At 36.3% G+C, this 18073-nt stretch overlaps 1 protein-coding gene across 1 annotated transcript; it reads right to left on the bottom strand.

Annotated features, from left to right (window-relative positions):
• Positions 1-15330: 15330 nt before the first annotated feature.
• On the bottom strand, positions 15331-16272 carry LOC100616680 (olfactory receptor 13C9-like). Its single transcript, XM_003341678.2, has one exon. The coding sequence runs from the start codon at positions 16270-16272 to the stop codon at positions 15331-15333; it is 942 nt and encodes a 313-aa protein (XP_003341726.2).
• Between the last annotated feature and the right edge of the window lie 1801 nt (positions 16273-18073).

The following is an 18073-nucleotide window of genomic DNA, read 5'->3' on the forward strand; positions in this document are numbered from 1 at the left end:
AGAATCTGAGAACACTAGGGTTTAAGGGGAAGGCAGAAGGAAGGTCCCAGGACCCCATACCCCCCTCCTAGGGGGCTAAGCCCCCAGCAGCAGAGAGAACCTCGGGGTGGGCAAAGGCATTGGTCTGGATGGTGTACCTTGCTGGCAGGGCTATGCCAAGCACAGAGAGTCAAACACAGATGGCAGGAAAGGAGCTGGAGGGGGAGCATAGAGCTGCTAGCCTGGCCAGAGCTGTGGAGACCCTTCATATTGCTCCAGCTTTCCAGGAGGTTTTGACCTTGGAGTACACCCAGGACAATCCAGATGAACTTAACAACCCTCCAACACCCCTCCCTCAGGGATTGCTGGACTTTAATCCACTCAAAAGCCTCCAGAGGAAAGGGAAGCTCTACCAGAAGACCACGACAAGAGAAAAAAACCTGGACATAATAATACAGGAAATCATTTAAGAAAATTGCCCCAATATTCTAGAACAAGAGGGAAAAGTGGAAATTGAAAGAATCTATACCTCACCTCCTGTACTTAATCCCCAACTGACAACAACTTGGAATGTTATAGCCAAATTCAAGAAATCAGACCAAAGAAAAGATATTACAAGCTGCCAAGAAGAAGTCATTCAGATACAAAGGAACCACAGTGAGGATAACGCAGGATCTGGGTGCCTCCACACTGAAGGACCAAAAGGCATGAAATATGATATCCTGGAAAGCAAGGGAACTAGATCTACCACCAATAATCTACTACCCAGCAAAACTGACTATATTCTTACAGGAGAAAATATGGTCATTCAACAAAATAGAAGAATTCCAAGCATTTTTTTAAACCCTTACTTTCCGTCTTGGAGTCAATACTGTGTATTGGCTCCAAGGCAGAAGAGTGGTAAGGACTAGGCAATGGGGGTTAAGTGACTTGCCCAGGGTCACACAGCTGGGAAGTGTCTGAGGCTAGATTTGAACCTAGGACCTCCCATCTCTAGGTCTGACTCTCAATCCACTGAGCTACCCAGTTGCCCCCTATTCCAAGCATTTGTAAAGAAAAGACCAGACCTGAACAGAAAAATCTAATGCCCAAGCACAGAACACAAGAGTATCATCAAAAGGTAACTAAAAAAAGAGGGTAAAAAGAAAAACAAAATAAACAAACAAAACCCCCTTTTTATTAAGAGACTTTTTATTAAGAGACTGGTGGAGTTGTGAATTGATCCAACCATTCTGGAGGGCAATTTGGAACTATGCCCAAAGGGCGATAAAAGAAGTCTGCCCTTTGATCCAGCCATAGCACTGCTGGGTCTGTACCCCGAGATAATGGACAAAAAGACTTGTACAAAAATATTCATAGCTGCACTCTTTGTGGTGGCCAAAAATTGGAAGGTGAGGGGATGCCCGTCAATTGGGGAATTGCTGAACAAATTGTGGTATATGTTGGTGATGGAATACTATTGTGCTAAAAGGCATAATAAAGTAGAGGAATTCCTTGGAGACTGGAACAACCTCCAGGAAGTGATGCAGAGCGAAAGGAGCAGAACCAGGAAAACATTGTACACAGAGACTGATACATTGTGGTACAATCGAAGGTGATGGACGTCTCCATTAGTATCAATGCAATGTCCCTGAACAATCTGCAGGGATCTAAAAAATACTACCCACAAGCAGAGGATAAACTGTGGGAGTAAAAACACCGATGAAAAGCAACTGCTTGACTACAGGGTTGGAGGAGATAAGACTGAGGAGAGACTCTAAATGAACACTATAATGCAAATTCCAACAACAGGGAAATGGGTTCGAGTCAAGAACACATGTGATAACCAGTGGAATCATGGGTTGGCTATGGGAGAGGGAAAGGCTGGGGGGGGGGGAGTGGAGGAAAAGAAAATGATCTTTGTTTCCAGTGAATAATGTATGAAAACGACCAAATAAAATAATGTTTAAAAATTAAAAAAAAATAAATGCTCTCTATGTAAAAATGCTTTTCAGATGACATCCTGTGTCACTTCCCTTTAGGAGACAGTCTTCATCATCTCAGTTTTGATATTTGAGTTTGTGGTTCTTCTGGCTCAACTACCATAATCACAGTCTCCATTTATAGATGAAGTCTCCCTCTTTGTTCTTTACATATAGTTCTTCCAGTGTCCAAAAGGGTGAGATTCTCAAAGCTTCGGATTCAAGCCCAGAACCAGTCCACTCTACCCCTACCCCCAGCCCATATAGCTCTCCTGTCTTGGAACCAAATTACAGCATTTCTTCTAAGAAAGGAGGTAAATTATTAAACAAAATAGGAAAACTAAGTAACTATTTGGTGAATATTAGAAAGGGTTTTCAAGGCATAACAGATAGCTGGTGAAAATGCTTAGTCAGAAGACAGAGTGTCTTGTGAGAAGAAGACCACAGAGGTCAGTGTCATTGGACTGCAGAGGAAGAGTAACATGTAATAAGATGTGAAGTATAGGAAGGTATCAGGTTGTGCAGGGCTTTAAAAGCCAAAAAGAGAAGTATACATTTCATCTTGGAGTTTATTGAAGAGGAAAATGATATGAACAAATCTGAGTTTTAGGAAGATCACTTTGATAACAGACTGCAGAGTGATTGGAATGGAGAAAGATTCAAAGTTGAGAGACACACAGCAGACCAATATTATAATCTAGAATAAGGTAATGAAAGCCTGCATCAAGGTGATGGATGTGTTAGAGGAGAAAAATGTAGTATTACCTTCTTAAAAAGTCAAAGAAATGTTGGAAATTGGAGTCGATCACCCAGATAATTGTGTCATCCCCATTGTTATAGTATTTTGCACATTATTTAATGTGGAATCAATTAAAGCAGCATTATAAATTTTGTGTAATTAGACTTCTGACTTGATCTATAAAGCATCCTAAAGTTGTTAACTTCCAGATGGTTTCTACATGCAATTTCATTTTATCCTTTTTATATTCAGATTTAATTTATTGTGTCCACACATGATCTATACTTACAGCATTCTTTTTTATTAGTTTATTTATTCAATTAAAACATTATATGTTGTTTACAATAATCACATTATTTCCTTCCCTCCTCTCCACAGATCCTTCCTGCGGCAAAAATGCAATTTCATTGAGTATTATTTGTGTCCTTAATCAGAACTTATTTCCATGTTGTTGTTTGCACTAGGATATTTATTTTGAGTCTACATCCCCAACCAGATCCCTTCGATCCATGGATTCAAGTAGTTGTTTTTCTGTGTTTATACTCCAACGGTGTTTCCTCAGGATGTGGATGGTGTTCTTTTTCTCGTAGATTCCTCCAAGTTGTTCAGGGCCATTTCATTGCCACTAATGGAGAAGTCCATTACATTTGGTTGTACCACAGTGTATCAGTCTCTGTGTACAATGTTTACCTGGTTCTGCTCATCTCACTCTGCATCAATTCCTGGAGGTTGTTCCAGTCCCCGTGGAATTTCTCAACTTTATTATTCCTTTGAGCACAATAGTATTCCATCACCAACATATACCACAATTTGTTCAGCCATTCCCCAATTGGAAAGCATACCCTCATTTTCCAATTTTTTGCCAACACAAAGAGCGCATCTATGAATATTTTTGTACATGTCTTTTTCCTTATTCTCTCTTTGGAGTACAAACCCAGCAGTGCTATGGCTGGATAAAAGGGTAGACAGTCTTTTATCACCCTTTGGGTATAGTTCCAAATACTCCACCAGCAATGAATTAATGTCCCAACATGGCAACATCCCCTCCAACATTCATTACTTTCCTTTGCTGACACGTTAGCCAATCTGCTAAGTGAAAGGTTGTTTGATTTGCATTTCTCTGATTATAAGAGATTTAGAACACTTTTTCATGTGCTTATTAATAATTTTGATCTCTTTAATGGAAAATTGCCTATTCATGTCCCTTGCCCATTTATCAATTAGAGAATGGCTTGATTTTTTTTCTACAATTGGTTTAGCTCTTTATAAATTTGAGTAATTAGACCTTTGTCAGAGATTTTTTGTTATGAAGATTGTTTCCCCATTTGTTGCTTCCCTTCAAATTTTGGATGCATTAGTTTTGTTTGTAGAAAACCTTTTTAATTTGCTGTAATCAAAATTATTGATTTTATATTTTGTTGCTTTTTCTAGCTCTTGCTTCTTTTTAAATTCTTTCCTTTCCAAAAGATCTGACAAGTATACTATTTAGTGTTTGCCCAATTTGCTCATAGTTTCCTTCTTTTTATTCAAGTCATTCACCAATTCTGAGTTTATCTTGGTGTAGGGTGTGAGATGTTGGTCCAAACCTAATCTCTCCCATACTGCCTTCCAATTCTCCCAGCAGTTTTTATCAAATAGTGTTTTGGTCCCCAAAACTGGGATCTTTGGGCTTATCATAGACTGTCTTGCTGAGGTCATTTGCCATAAGTCTATTCCACTGATCCTCCATTCTGTATCTTATCCAGTACCAAATTATTTTGATAAGCACTTCTTTATAGTATAGTTTTAGATCTGGTACTTCAAGTCCTCCTTCCTTTGCATTTTTTTTTCATGATTTCCCTGGATATCCTTGATCTTTTGTTCTTCCAAATGAACTTAGTTGTTTTTTTTTTCTAATTGAGTAAAAAAGTTTTTTGGTACTTTAATGGGTATGGCACTAAATAAGTAAATTAATTTGGGTAGGATTGTCATTTTATTATGTTAGCTCATCCCACATATGAGCAATCAATGTTTTTCCAATTGTTTAGATCTAGTTTTAATTGTGTGGAGAGTGCTTTGTAGTTGTGCTCATATAGTTCCTGTCTTTGTTTTGACAGATAGATTCCTAAGTATTTTATATTGTCTAGGGTGATTTTAAATGGAATTTCTTTTTCTAATTCTTGCTTCTAAGATGAATTGGAGATATATAGAAATGCTGATGACTTGTGTGGGTTTATTTTGTATCTTGCAACTTTGCTAAAGATTTTTATTATTTCGATTAGCTTTTTGCTTGATTCTCTAGGATTCTTTAAGTAAACCATCATATCATCTGCAAAGAGTGATAGCTGGGTCTCCTCATTGCCAATTTTAATACTTTTAATTTCTTTTTCTTCTCTAACTGCTACTGCTAGTGTTTCTAGTACAATGTTAAATAATAGAGGTAATAATGGGCATTCTTGTTTCACTCCTGTCCTCATAGGGAAGGGTTCTAGTTTATCCCCATTGCAGATAATGTTTACAAATGGTTTTAGATATATACTATTTATTATTTTTAGGAAAGGCCCTTCTATTCCTATACTTTCTAGTGTTTTCAATAGGAATGGGTGTTGTATTTTATCAAAAGCTTTTTCTGCATCTATTGAGGTAAGTTTGTGATTTTGGAAGGTTTGCTTGTTAATATGGTCAATTATGCAGATGGTTTTCCCAATTTTGATCCATCCATGCATTCCTGGTATGAATTGTACCTGATCATAGTGAATAACCCTTGCTGGAGTCTTTTTGCTAGTATCCTATTTAAGATTTTTGCATCTATATTCATTAAGGAGATTGGTCTATAGTTTTCTTTCTCTGTTTTTGACCTGCCTGGCTTTGGGATCCGTACCATGTTTGTGTCATAAAATGAATTTGATAGAACTCCTTCTTTGATTATTCTGTCAAATAGTTTGTATAATATTGAGATTAGTTGTTCTTTGAATGTTTGATAGAATTCATTTCTCAATCCTTCTTAGACATGGGGATTTTTTCTTAGGGAGTTCTTTGATGGCATGTTCAATTTCTTTTTCTGATATGGGGTTGTTTAGGTAATGTATTGCTTCCTCTGTTAGAGTAGGCAATTTATATTTTTGTAAGTATTCATCCATATCACCTAAATTGACATATTTGTTGCCATAAAAATGGCCATAATAGTTTTTAATGATTGCCTTAATTTCCTCTTCATTCGTGGTGAAGTCTCCCTTTTCATCTTGGATACTGTCAATTTGTTTTCTTCTTTCCTTTTTTAAATTAGACTGACCAGTGCTTTGTCTATTTTATTTGTTTTTTCAAAATACCACCTTCTAGTCTTATTTATTAAATCAATAGTTTTTGACTTTCAATTTTATTATTTTCTCCTTTGATTTATAGGTTCTCTAATTTAGTCTTCATCTGAGGGTTTTTAATTTGTTAACACTCTAGTTATACCAGGGGCTATACATACTCTCTTGACAGAGTCCACGATGCCCTGGGTGCCAAAATGACCATTTTTATGAATAGATTGACAAATTTGGTTATAGAAACTTCTAGGGAGCAGGCGTTTTCCTTCAGATGACACCCATACTCCATTAATTTGTTTTGCTTTAAATTTTTTCCATTTTTCCACTTCCTTTTCATTATAGGAAAGTGATAAATTTAAATTATCAGTGTTTGTTAATGTTAAAATTAATCCAGGTCCTTCTATGGCTGCTAGTTTTGCAGCAGCATCTGCTCGGTCATTTCCTCTAGAGACAGGGTCAGAGCCACCTGTATGGGTAGAGCAATGAACTACAGCTAGGGCTTTAGGCAGTTTTGGTTTTATTCTTTTCTTTCTCTTATCTTCAAATTATTGTAATCTTTAAATTGATTATGTTTTCATGATCCTTTGGAAAAAAATTAATTTTTTTGTAAACGATCAAAGGGGGAGAATGTAAAAAATAGACTTGAATACAGGACTACAATCCCCATGAGCCTTTGCTCCACTTCCTCAGAATGCCTTGTAATCTCACCTGGGCCGAGATCAAGAAGGTATTTAAGCTGATTCAAAGGCTTTTGAGGGTCGCTCTCGGCTCTTTTGGACTTCCGTTTTGGAGCAGAGGCATCTCTTCCATGATGTGAGGTTATTCTGTCTAGGCCTCTAGCGTAGGTACATGTTTCTTACTTGTATATTTTTTAATCTTTAACCTTTAATAAACCTCTAAAAAATATAATACTCCTTGCAGAGAGAAACTAATTTCTACCTGCCTCAGTCTCCCCATCTCCCCTAAATTTTAACTGTTACATGTTGTTGGAATTTGCATTATAGTGTTCATTTAGAGTCTCTCCTCAGTCTTATCCCCTCCAACCCTGTAGTCAAGCAGTTGCTTTTCATCGGTGTTTTTACTCCCACAGTTTATCCTCTGCTTGTGGGTAGTATTTTTTAGATCCCTGCAGATTGTTCAGGGACATTGCATTGATACTAATGTAGAAGTCCATCACCTTCGATTGTACCACAATGTATCAGTCTCTGTGTACAATATTTTTTTGGTTCTGTTCCTTTCGCTCTGCATCATTTCCTGGAGGTTGTTCCAGTCTCCATGGAATTCCTCTACTTTATTATGCCTTTTAGCACAATAGTATTCCATCACCAACATATACCACAATTTGTTCAGCCATTCCCCAATTGATGGGCATCCCCTCACCCTCCAATTTTTGGCCACCACAAAGAGCTCAGCTATGAATATTTTTGTACAAGTCTTTTTGTCCATTATCTCGTTGGGGTACAGACCCAGCAGTGCTATGGCTGGATCAAAGGGCAGACATTCTTTCATCGCCCTTTGGGCATAGTTCCAAATTGCCCTCCAGAATGGTTGGATCAATTCACAACTCCACCAGCAATGAATTAATGTCCCCACTTTGCCACATCCCCTCCAGCATTCATTACTTTCTATAGCTGTCATGTTAGCCAATCTGCTAGGTGTAAGGTGATACCTCAGAGTTGTTTTGATTTGCATCTCTCTGATTATAAGAGATGTAGAGCACTTTTTCATGTGCTTATTAATAGTTTTGATTTCTTCGGCTGAGAACTGCCTGTTCATGTCCCTTGCCCATTTGTCAATTGAAGAATGGCTTGATTTTTTGTACAATTGATTTAGTTCTTTATAAATTTGAGTAATTAAACCTTTGTCAGAGGTTTTTATGAAGATTGTTTCCCAATTTGTTGCTACCCTTCTGATTTTGGTTACATTGGTTTTGTTTGTACAAAAACTTTTTAATTTGATGTAATCCAAATTATTTATTTTGCATTTTGTAACTCTTTCTAAGTCTTGCTTGGTTTTGAAGTCTTTCCCATCCCAAAGGTCTGACATGTATACTATTCTGTGTTCGCCTAATTTTCTTAGAGTTTCCTTCTTTATGTTCAAGTCATTCACCCATTTTGAATTTATCTTGGTGTAGAGTGTGAGGTGTTGATCTAAACCTAATCTTTCCCACACTGTCCTCCAATTTTCCCAGCAGTTTTTATGAAATAGTGGATTTTTGTCCCAAAAGCTGGGATCTTTGGGTTTGTCATATACTGTCTTGCTGAGGTTGCTTGCCCCCAGTCTATTCCACTGATCCTCCTTTCTGTCTCTTAGCCAGTCCCAAATTGTTTTGATGACCGCTGCTTTATAATATAGTCTGAGATCTGGGACTGCAAGACCCCCTTCCTTTGTATTTTTTTTTCATTATTTCCCTGGATATCCTTGATCTTTTGTTCTTCCAAATGAACTTTGTTATGGTTGTTTCTAAATCAGTAAAAAAAAATTTTGGAAGTTCCATGGGTATGGCACTAAATAGATAGATGAGTTTGGGTAGGATGGTCATTTTTATTATATTGGCTTGTCCTACCCATGAGCAGTTAATGTTCTTCCAATTGTTCAAGTCTATTTTTAGTTGTGTGGAAAGTGTTTTGTAGTTGTGTTCATATAGATCCTCTGTTTGTCTCGGGAGATAGATTCCTAAGTATTTTATTTTGTCTAAGGTAATTTTGAATGGGATTTCTCTTTCTAGTTCTTGCTGCTGAGCTGTGTTGGAATTATATAGAAATGCTGATGACTTATGTGGGTTTATTTTATATCCTGCACCTTTGCTAAAGTTGTTGATTATTTCTATTAGTTTTTTGGTTGAATCTCTAGGATTCTTTAAGTAGACCATCATGTCATCTGCAAAGAGCGATAATTTGGTCTCCTCCTTGCCTATTTTAATGCATTCAATTTCTTTTTCTTCTCTAATTGCTACTGCTAGTATTTCTAATACAATGTCAAATAATAGAGGTGATAGTGGGCATCCTTGTTTCACTCCTGATCTTAATGGGAATGGATTTAGTTTATCCCCATTGCAGATGATATTAGTTGATGGTTTTATATATATACTGTTTATTATTTTTAGGAATGACCCTTCTATTCCTATGCTTTCTAGTGTTTTTAGTAGGAATGGGTGTTGTATTTTATCAAAGGCTTTTACTGCATTCATTGAGATAATCATGTGGTTCTTGTTGGTTTGCTTGTTGATGTGGTCAATTATGTGGATATTTTTCCTAATGTTGAACCAGCCCTGCATCCCTGGTATGAATCCTACTTGATCATGGTGGATGACCCTTCTGATCACTTGCTGGAGTCTTTTTGCTAGTATCCTATTTAAGATTTTTGCATTTATATTCATTAGGGAGATTGGTCTATAATTTTCTTTCTCTGTTTTTGGCCTGCCTGGCTTTGGAATTAGTACCATGTTTGTGTCATAAAAGGAGTTTGGTAGAACTCCCTCTTTGCTTATTATGTCAAATAGTTTGTATAGTATTGAGATTAACTGTTCTCTGAATGTTTGATAGAATTCACTGGTGAATCCATCAGGCCCTGGGGATTTTTTCTTAGGAAGTTCTTTGATGGCCTGTTGGATTTCATTTTCTGATATGGGATTATTTAAGAATTCTATTTCTTCTTCTGTTAGTCTAGGCAATTTATATTTTTGTAAATATTCATCCATATCACCTAGGTTGGTATATTTATTGCCATATAATTGGGCAAAGTAGTTTTTAATGATTGCCTTAATTTCCTCTTCATTGGAGGTGAGATCCCCCTTTTCATCCTTGATGCTGTTAATTTGCCCTTCTTCTTTCCTTTTTTTAAATTAGATTAACCAGTACTTTGTCTATTTTGTCTGTTTTTTCAAAGTACCAGCTTCTGGTCTTGTTTATTAGCTTAATAGTTCTGTCACTTTAGATTTTATTAATTTCTCCCTTAATTTTTAGGATCGCTAGTATGGTTTTCTTCTGGGGGTTTTTAATTTGTTCATTCTCAAGTTTTTTGATTTGCATTTCCAATTCCTTGATCTCTGTCCTCCCTAATTTGTTAATATATGCACTCAGGGATATGAATTTTCCTCTAAGTACTGCCTTGGCTGCATCCAATAAGGTTTGAAAGGATGTTTCACCATTGTCATTTTCTTCAACGAAATTGTTAATTGTTTCTATGATTTCTTCTCTAACTATCCGATTGTGGAGTATCATTTTATTTAATTTCCAATTAATTTTTGATTTGGGTCTCCTTGTACCCTTGTTGATCAATATTTTTATTGCCTTGTGAACTGAAAAGGCTGCAGTTATTATTTCTGCTTTTCTGCATTTGAGTGCCATGTTTCTATGACCTAGTGTATGATCTATTTTTGTGAATGTGCCATGTGGTGCTGAAAAGAAAGTGTATTCTTTTTTGTCCCTATTTATTTTTCTCCATATGTCTATTAACTATTATTAACTAAGATTTCATTCACCCCTTTTTACCTCTTTCTTGTTTATTTTTTGGTTTGATTTATCTAAATTTGATAGTGGTTGGTTCAAGTCTCCCACTAATATCGTTTTACTGTCTATTTCCTCCTTCAATTCTCCTAGTTTCTCTATTAAAAATTTGGATGCTATACCATTTGGTGCATACATGTTGATTAGTGATATTTCCTCATTGTCTATACTCCCTTTTAGCAGAATATATTTACCTTCCCTATCCCTTTTGATCAGGTCTATTTGTGCTTTGGCTTTGTCAGATATCATGATTGCAACTCCTGCCTTATTTCTATCAGTTGAGGCCCAAAAGGTCTTATTCCAACCTTTAATTCTAACCTTGTGAGTGTCAACTGTCTCATATGTGTTTCTTGAAGACAACATATGGTAGGGTTTGGGGTTCTAATCCAATCTGCTATTTGTCTACGTTTTATGGGTGAGTTCATCCCATTCACGTTCAAAGTTATGATTGTCATTTGTGGATTCACTGGCATTTTGATATCTTCCCCTAGTTCTGACCTTTCTTCTTTAGCTTTCTCCTTTTGAACCAGTGATTTACTTTAGGTCAGTCCCCCTAGTCCCCTTTCTTGAGATGCTTCCCTTTCTAGCCCCTCCCTTTTTATGCTCCCTTTCCCTCCCTCCTTTTTTTCCCTCCCTTTTTATACTCCCTCCCCTCTCCCCCTCCTTAATTTTCCTTTCTTTCTTGCCCTAATGGATAAGATAGAATTCAGGATCCCACTGGATCTAGATGTTCTTCCCTCTCAGATTTGCTTTCACTGAGAGTAAGGTTTAAGTAATTCCACTTCACGCTCTCTTCCTCTCCTTCTCATATGAGAGTTCTTCCCCTCCCCTTCCCATGTGTATCTTTATATGGGAAAGATTATTCTATTGAGTCTCCCCCTATTTCTTGAAGTTAATCTTAGTATTATCGATGGTTCCCCCCTCCCTTTTCCTTTCTTTGCCCCCACTTTCCCCAAATCTTCTTAATGCCCCAATCTTTCCCTATGCTTGTTTCTTCTAACTACTCTTATGATGCTACAATTTATGAGAGTTACACAAAACATTTTCCCCACATATTAATATATATAATTTGATGTAAATGTAGTCCTTATAGAAGAGAGTTTGACTTAAAGAAAAAGATAAGATTTATCTCCTTTTCCCTTTCTTTCATATTTACCTTTTCATGTTTCTCTTGCTTGCTGTGCTTGGATATTGAACTTTCCTCAGAGCTCTGGTCTTTTCTTAGCAAATGCTTGGAAATCTTCTATTTTGTTGAATGCCCATACTTTCCTCTGGAAGTATATAGTCAGTTTTTCTGGGTAGTTGATTCTTGGTTGGAGACCCAGCTCTCTTGCTTTTCTAAATATTGTGTTCCATGCTTTGAGGTCTCTTAGTGTGTTAGCCGCTAAGTTGTGTGTGATCCTTATGGGAGCCCCCTTATATCTGAAGCTCCTCTTCTTGGCTTCTTGTAGGATTTTCTCCTTTTCTTGGAAGCTCTTGAATTTGGCAATTACATTCCTAGGGGTTGTCTTTTGGGGATTTAGTATAGAAGGTGTTCTATGAATCCTTTCTATTTCTATTTTGCCCCCTTTCTCCAGAATGTGAGGGCAATTTTCTTTTATAATCTCTTGTAGAATAATATTGAGTTTATTGTTTATCTCTGCTTTTTCTGGGAGACCGATAATTCGGAGGTTTTCTCTTCTCCCTCTGTTTTCGAGATCCGTGACCTTCTCAGTGAGATATTTTATGTTTTCTTCTAATTCATTAATTTTTGGGTTTGCTTTATTGATTCTTGCTGTTTTATCATCTCGCTTTCCTCGAGGTGCTTAATTCTGGTCGTTAGGGACTGGTTTTGCTTTTCAGCCTTGTCTGCCCTTCTATTGGATGCTTTGAGTTCTTTTTTCAATTGAGCAGTCTTATCTGTCAGACTGCTGATCTCTTTCTCCCATTTTTCTTTCCAGAAGGTTTCCATCTTTTGGATAAGTTCCAGTTTCAGATCTTCCAGAGCTTGTTCATAGTTTCCATTTTGGGAGGCATGTTCTGATTTTTTTTGGATTTCCTCCTCATTCTCCTCTTTTCCTTGGGTACTTCCAGCATAAAAGTTTTCAATAGTCACTTTTTTCCCTTTCTTCCTGGAGGCTTGATTTTGGGCCATGTGAGCCATCCCTTTGGTGGTTTTATTCCCCTTTCCTTTTTTGGTCTGGGGTCTGGGTTATATGGGCGGTTTTTCTGTGAATTTAGGTTGATTCAGACTAGTTCTTCCCAGCCTCTGAGGTTTCTTAGAGTGCTGGGTCCCTGATCACAGCCACACTGCCCAAGAGAGCATTTATTTTTTATGTATTTTTAATGTATTGATTTATTTTTATTTCTGGGTTTTGAATTGAGACTCAGATCTGTCCCTTGGATTTATTTCTTTCTTCCTAGGATATTAAAGGAATGCCCCACTCTGGAATATCTTCTATTATAGGGTGATAGAAAAGTGAGATTCTGATTTCTACTGTTCTTGGTAAACAGGAACCAATATAGGTCAGGTATGTCTATAAGCAGTAGAACCAAGTCCTTGAATCTTGCATGGAGAAATATTGAACACAGTCATATCTATACAGACATAACCATATCTTCTCCTAATGTAAAAAGCATGGTATCAGGCATGTTATTGTCTACTATTCATCAAGCATTCAGTGAAGGAAGGAGAGAAAGATGAATCATCTCTTCATTGGTTCTTTACTCATTAGAGATGTCTTGGGACTTCTAGGAAAGGTCTGAAAATGAACTTCCATACTTGTATTTAATGATGTGTAGGACTTCATGATCTTTGATCACCAAGAGATCACTAGTCTAATCAATAAATTGTTTTCATTACCTGGAAGCTTGTCTCTTAGAATTCTTAATTGTCATGCTATAGAGGCTAAGACGAAGGAGTCTTTGTCTCTTTCCTCTTTTGACATAAGTAAATCATTCTTAGAAATTGTCCTCCATTCACTTCAAAGGCAGGAGGCATACACTCCCTGGTATTTAATTTTTTATGCTTTTCTATCTTTGTTTTTGCTACTTCACTACTAAAACAGTCTGTCTTACTTTGTGAATTGTAATTTAACTCTCTTGATGGATATAACTAAGAGAAGCTAGTTAGAATTATAACAGAGTATTTAATCCATCTTCACACCCTAAAAACTTTGGATGTATTTTTGAAGACATCATCAGAGATGCAGTTCTATCTGTATCTTCTAGTTTCCTTTAATAAAATCCTACTGTTATGATTTGAGCAAGAAGTGGTCTTTTTTATCATGAAATGACAACATATAATGTATGCTACCACATATAGGTTATAGAGGTTAAAATCTGCGATGTACTGAGAGATAAGAGGTGTATGTAGACACAGATGTGTAATATGTTTGTATGACCATGAAAGGTCCTTATTCTACTGTGATGTTGTTGATCCATGTTTCAGTCATTCAGTCTTATCTTGCCTTTCATGACCCAATAGACCAACTGTCCATGGGGTTTTCTTGATAAAGGTACTGAAGTAGTTCACCATTTCTCTCCAGGTTTATACAGGCAAGGGTTAATTGGCTTGCCCAAGATTTTACAGTTTATAAGTTTGTGAGGTTAAATTTGAACTCTGTTCCTGTTCTTCCAGGTCCAATACTCTATCCACTATACCACTTTGCTACCCTCCACTAATACATAGTGGTTTCTAAATGATGAATTTTTCAGTTTCTAGAAACTCCCCCCAATTAAAAAAAAGAATAAAAAATAACAGAAGCATACAAGCAAGGCAACTAAAGGATCTTTTATTCATATATTATATAATTTAATGGACACATTACTTTCCCCACAGAATACAAATAACTTGCTATTAGGGTTTTCTTTTTATTTTAATATTCTAGCACCTAACCCAATATCCAGTCCATAGCAGACACTTAATAAAGATTTCATGTGGGCTAATCAATGGAATATGTCTAAGTTCATAGCTGAATGGACACAGATAAGTGATGGAATTCACCAGCTGATGAAAAGATAATATTGGGGGAATATGGTGCAAGAGAAAAATTGGCAACTGTCAATTCTACTTGGTTCTTCCCTAGCCTTGTTCTGGGTGAATCTGTTTCCTTACCCCTACTTTGGATCTTTTATTCTCAGGTATAGTTCATAGTTTCCCCCTTAAACCTCTAGATTGGTTGCCTTTGTAAACATTTTGTTTTGACCTTATCCTGCCTTGCTATTGACCCACTGATATATTTACTTAGACCACATTCTTTATCCTGGCCATAGAGTAAATTCTTTTTCTAGGCTCATTGCTAACCTCAACCAGTCTCTTTCATTCTCTTTATAAGGGTCAAGGACCTAATTGGAAATATATCTTTATCCTCAGAAATAGCACTGAAAAGAGAAATCACATCCTCCAGAAGATACAATGGGAAAAATGGTTTTCATTTCATCCAAACTTGGTACATTGTCTGGAGCAAAAAATTATGATTATATTTTGAGGGAAGGCACTGGGAGATAGCAAGGTACTGGTGAACTGCTGAATCAGAGCAAGTCTCCCCAAAAGACTTTAAAATGGTCAAGAAATCATTGAATTTGGGCAGAGGCAGGTAGGAAAGCTAAGGAAGCATTCTTTTTAAATCTCTGAACTGTTTTTTTTTTCTGCAAAAGTTCAGGCATCATGGGAAATATGTCATCAGAAATTCACATAAAATTATACGGTGATGGTTCAGCTCTGGGACTTTTGTTATTTCTATATTTGAAGCTCTTTTAAAAAAACATAAAAAATAGACAAGACCGAAGACATCCAAATAAAATAACTCAACTCCTACCTTACTCATTCAGAGTCAAGGTTGGAAGGGGAATAGTTACCAGCCCAGAGCATCTCATAGGCCCCTCATAAATGTTAGTCTTTTTAGCACATTTCTCATAGCTCTATTCACTTCCTTGTTCCTCAGGGTATAGATGATGGGGTTCAGCATGGGGGTCATCACTGAATAGAACAATGTTATAAATTTGTCTGCAATTGAATTTTTGGACCTGGGCTTCATATAAATGAAGAGAATTGTCCCATAAAACACAGTCACTACAGTCAAGTGTGATGAACAAGTAGAAAAGGCTTTTTTCCTCCCTTCTGCAGAATTAATTCTCAGGATTGCAGAGAGAATAAAAATATAGGAGGTAATAATTAACAATAATGGGGAGAATGTAAATGTTATGCTGTCTATTAACAAAATAATCTCATTCAAGGAAATGTCCACACAGACGAGCTTTAGGATGGCTAAGAGTTCACAAACAAAATGATTAATTATGTTTTTCCCACAAAAGGGCAGCCCAATTATAAGAGCTGTTTCCATAGCTGAATCAAGAAAGCCTATCACCCAGGAAGTAACCACCAGTTGCACACAGAGTCTCTTTTTCATGATTATAGGATATCTGAGAGGATTACAGATGGCCACATACCTGTCATAGGCCATTGTAGCAAGAAGCACACATTCTGTGGAGCCCATGGACAAGGTGATATACATTTGGATCATACACCCATAGAATGAGATGGTTTTGTTTTCTGATAAGAAGTTGGTCAACATTTTAGGGACAAAAAAAGATGTAAAACAGATATCTAAGAAGGAGAGATTACTGAGGAAAAAGTACATTGGTGTGTGAAGGTGACAATCTAGGATAGTCAGAACAATTATAATACTATTTCCCATTAGAATCACCAGGTACATTATTAGACATAAAATAAAGATGAACATTTCAGTCTTTGGGTAATCTGAAAATCCCAGCAGAACAAACTCTTTCCTGGATGTCCAGTTTACTCCTTCCATTGTACTTTATTTTACCTGTTGCAATTCATAGAGAAAAGAACAGGCACTTAGCGACTTCATGTAGCAAGTGTTGTCATGGGCATCTCAGGAATGAGAATCATCCCTTACAAAGAAGAGAACCTAGGAAATAGAGGTGTGTGGATGAGGAACAGTAAGAAGCTAGTTGGTCAGATTGTAGATATAGATCAATAAAGGAACATACATTTTATACTCACATATTCACTGAAAATACAAATATTCAGAGTCTGTACCTGGTTTTGTACAATTCACATGTTGATTGGGGGAGAATGTAGCACATATTTGAATTATTATAATACACACACACACACACACACACACATATATATATATATATATATACATATATATATATATATATTTTTATCTATGTATAAAGAGGAGAGACCAACTTCCAGATCTATCCATGGTTAGATTCGATTATTGTAGTCGATGTAGCGAGAACAATTGCTAAAGGGAAAGATTTCCGTGGACTTAACAAATAAACGATATTATCCTATGTCTCCTTTTTAGCTTTATAATCTAACTAATTCATATTGTTTTAACCAAAATTATATAGTTACAGTGTCGAGACAATAAATATTAATTAAAGAATAGTTTACTTTTGCTTTCTCCTTATTTCCTAGAATCAACAGAAAATTGCCTTTATAATTTATTTCTAGCAAAAATCGCTTGTTTGCTAGGGTTAGTGGACACAAATATTTCCATTTAAATTTACAACCATATCAGAACAGGATTTTATCTCAACACCAAACTGAGAAGCATTATTTACATACTGAAGATCATCTTCCATTATAGATATTTGTGTAGACTCCTAAGGATCAGGATCTGTGTCCTTTCAAGTTTTAACTCTTTGAATGCAGAATATAATGACTTACATCATAGGAAACCCTTAATAAATGCTTGTTGAATTAAGGACAAACATTCTACCCAACCCAACTTAACTTCTAATGCCCCCTTTCAGAGACTGGAAGGGAACTGAGGTTAGTCATACAAATAATAGGCTCTCAGAAATTCCATATTTGTCAAATGTAATAACCTTTTAAAGTCTTTTCTTCCCTTGTTTTATCTTAATTTGTTATTTTTGACAACATATTTCTTCTTGTAACTCTTCCATCTTTGCATCTCTGGCAAATATCTTTTGGATGTCATACTACTTACTTCTATATATTTCAATTTCATCTTTTGAGTTAATCATCCCTCTCTCATTAACCAAATTATGAGAGTCTTCAAAACTTTTTCTTTAGTCTTATATTTTTAAATACTCGCAAACCATTTCATCTATTTCCAAGAATTCCATGTAATACCTATGTACCTGTTCCCTCCTACATGTTTAGTCTCTAATGTTTCCCATATCTTTATCTCCTCATTGGAATTTTCCCTGTGGTATGGACCAATGAATCTAATGAAGCATTTCAAACATTACGAATCCCTCAACTTGTTTCTTTTCCCTATTCTCTATTATGGTTGATTGCACTACAACCCTCCTAGTCAACCAGGTTCAGGATCTTCTATGTCATATTTGACTATTCCAAATCATTTACTCATATTCCACCAGATGCTAAGTGTTCTTAACTTTGTGTCAGTCATTTATTTCTTTTCAACTTACATGTCTAGCCTAATAGTGGAGACCCTTATCATTTTTAAGTGTGGCTATTTTAATAGCTTTCTCAACTTGTTATCCTGCCTTTTGTCCCTATTCTCCAATCCACCTTTCAAGAACTAACAAATTGTTTCTACTTTCTGAATTCTGACTCTGTAATTTAGTTTAAAAGACTTCTCC

This window comes from Monodelphis domestica, chromosome 7, assembly GCF_027887165.1.
Source record: "Monodelphis domestica isolate mMonDom1 chromosome 7, mMonDom1.pri, whole genome shotgun sequence".
In the NCBI taxonomy this organism is placed as follows: domain Eukaryota; kingdom Metazoa; phylum Chordata; class Mammalia; order Didelphimorphia; family Didelphidae; genus Monodelphis; species Monodelphis domestica.

What these genes read in the sequence shown, in the direction of transcription:
- LOC100616680 (XM_003341678.2), bottom strand. Translation starts at nt 16,272, where the DNA reads ATGGAAGGAGTAAACTGGACATCCAGGAAAGAGTTTGTTCTGCTGGGA.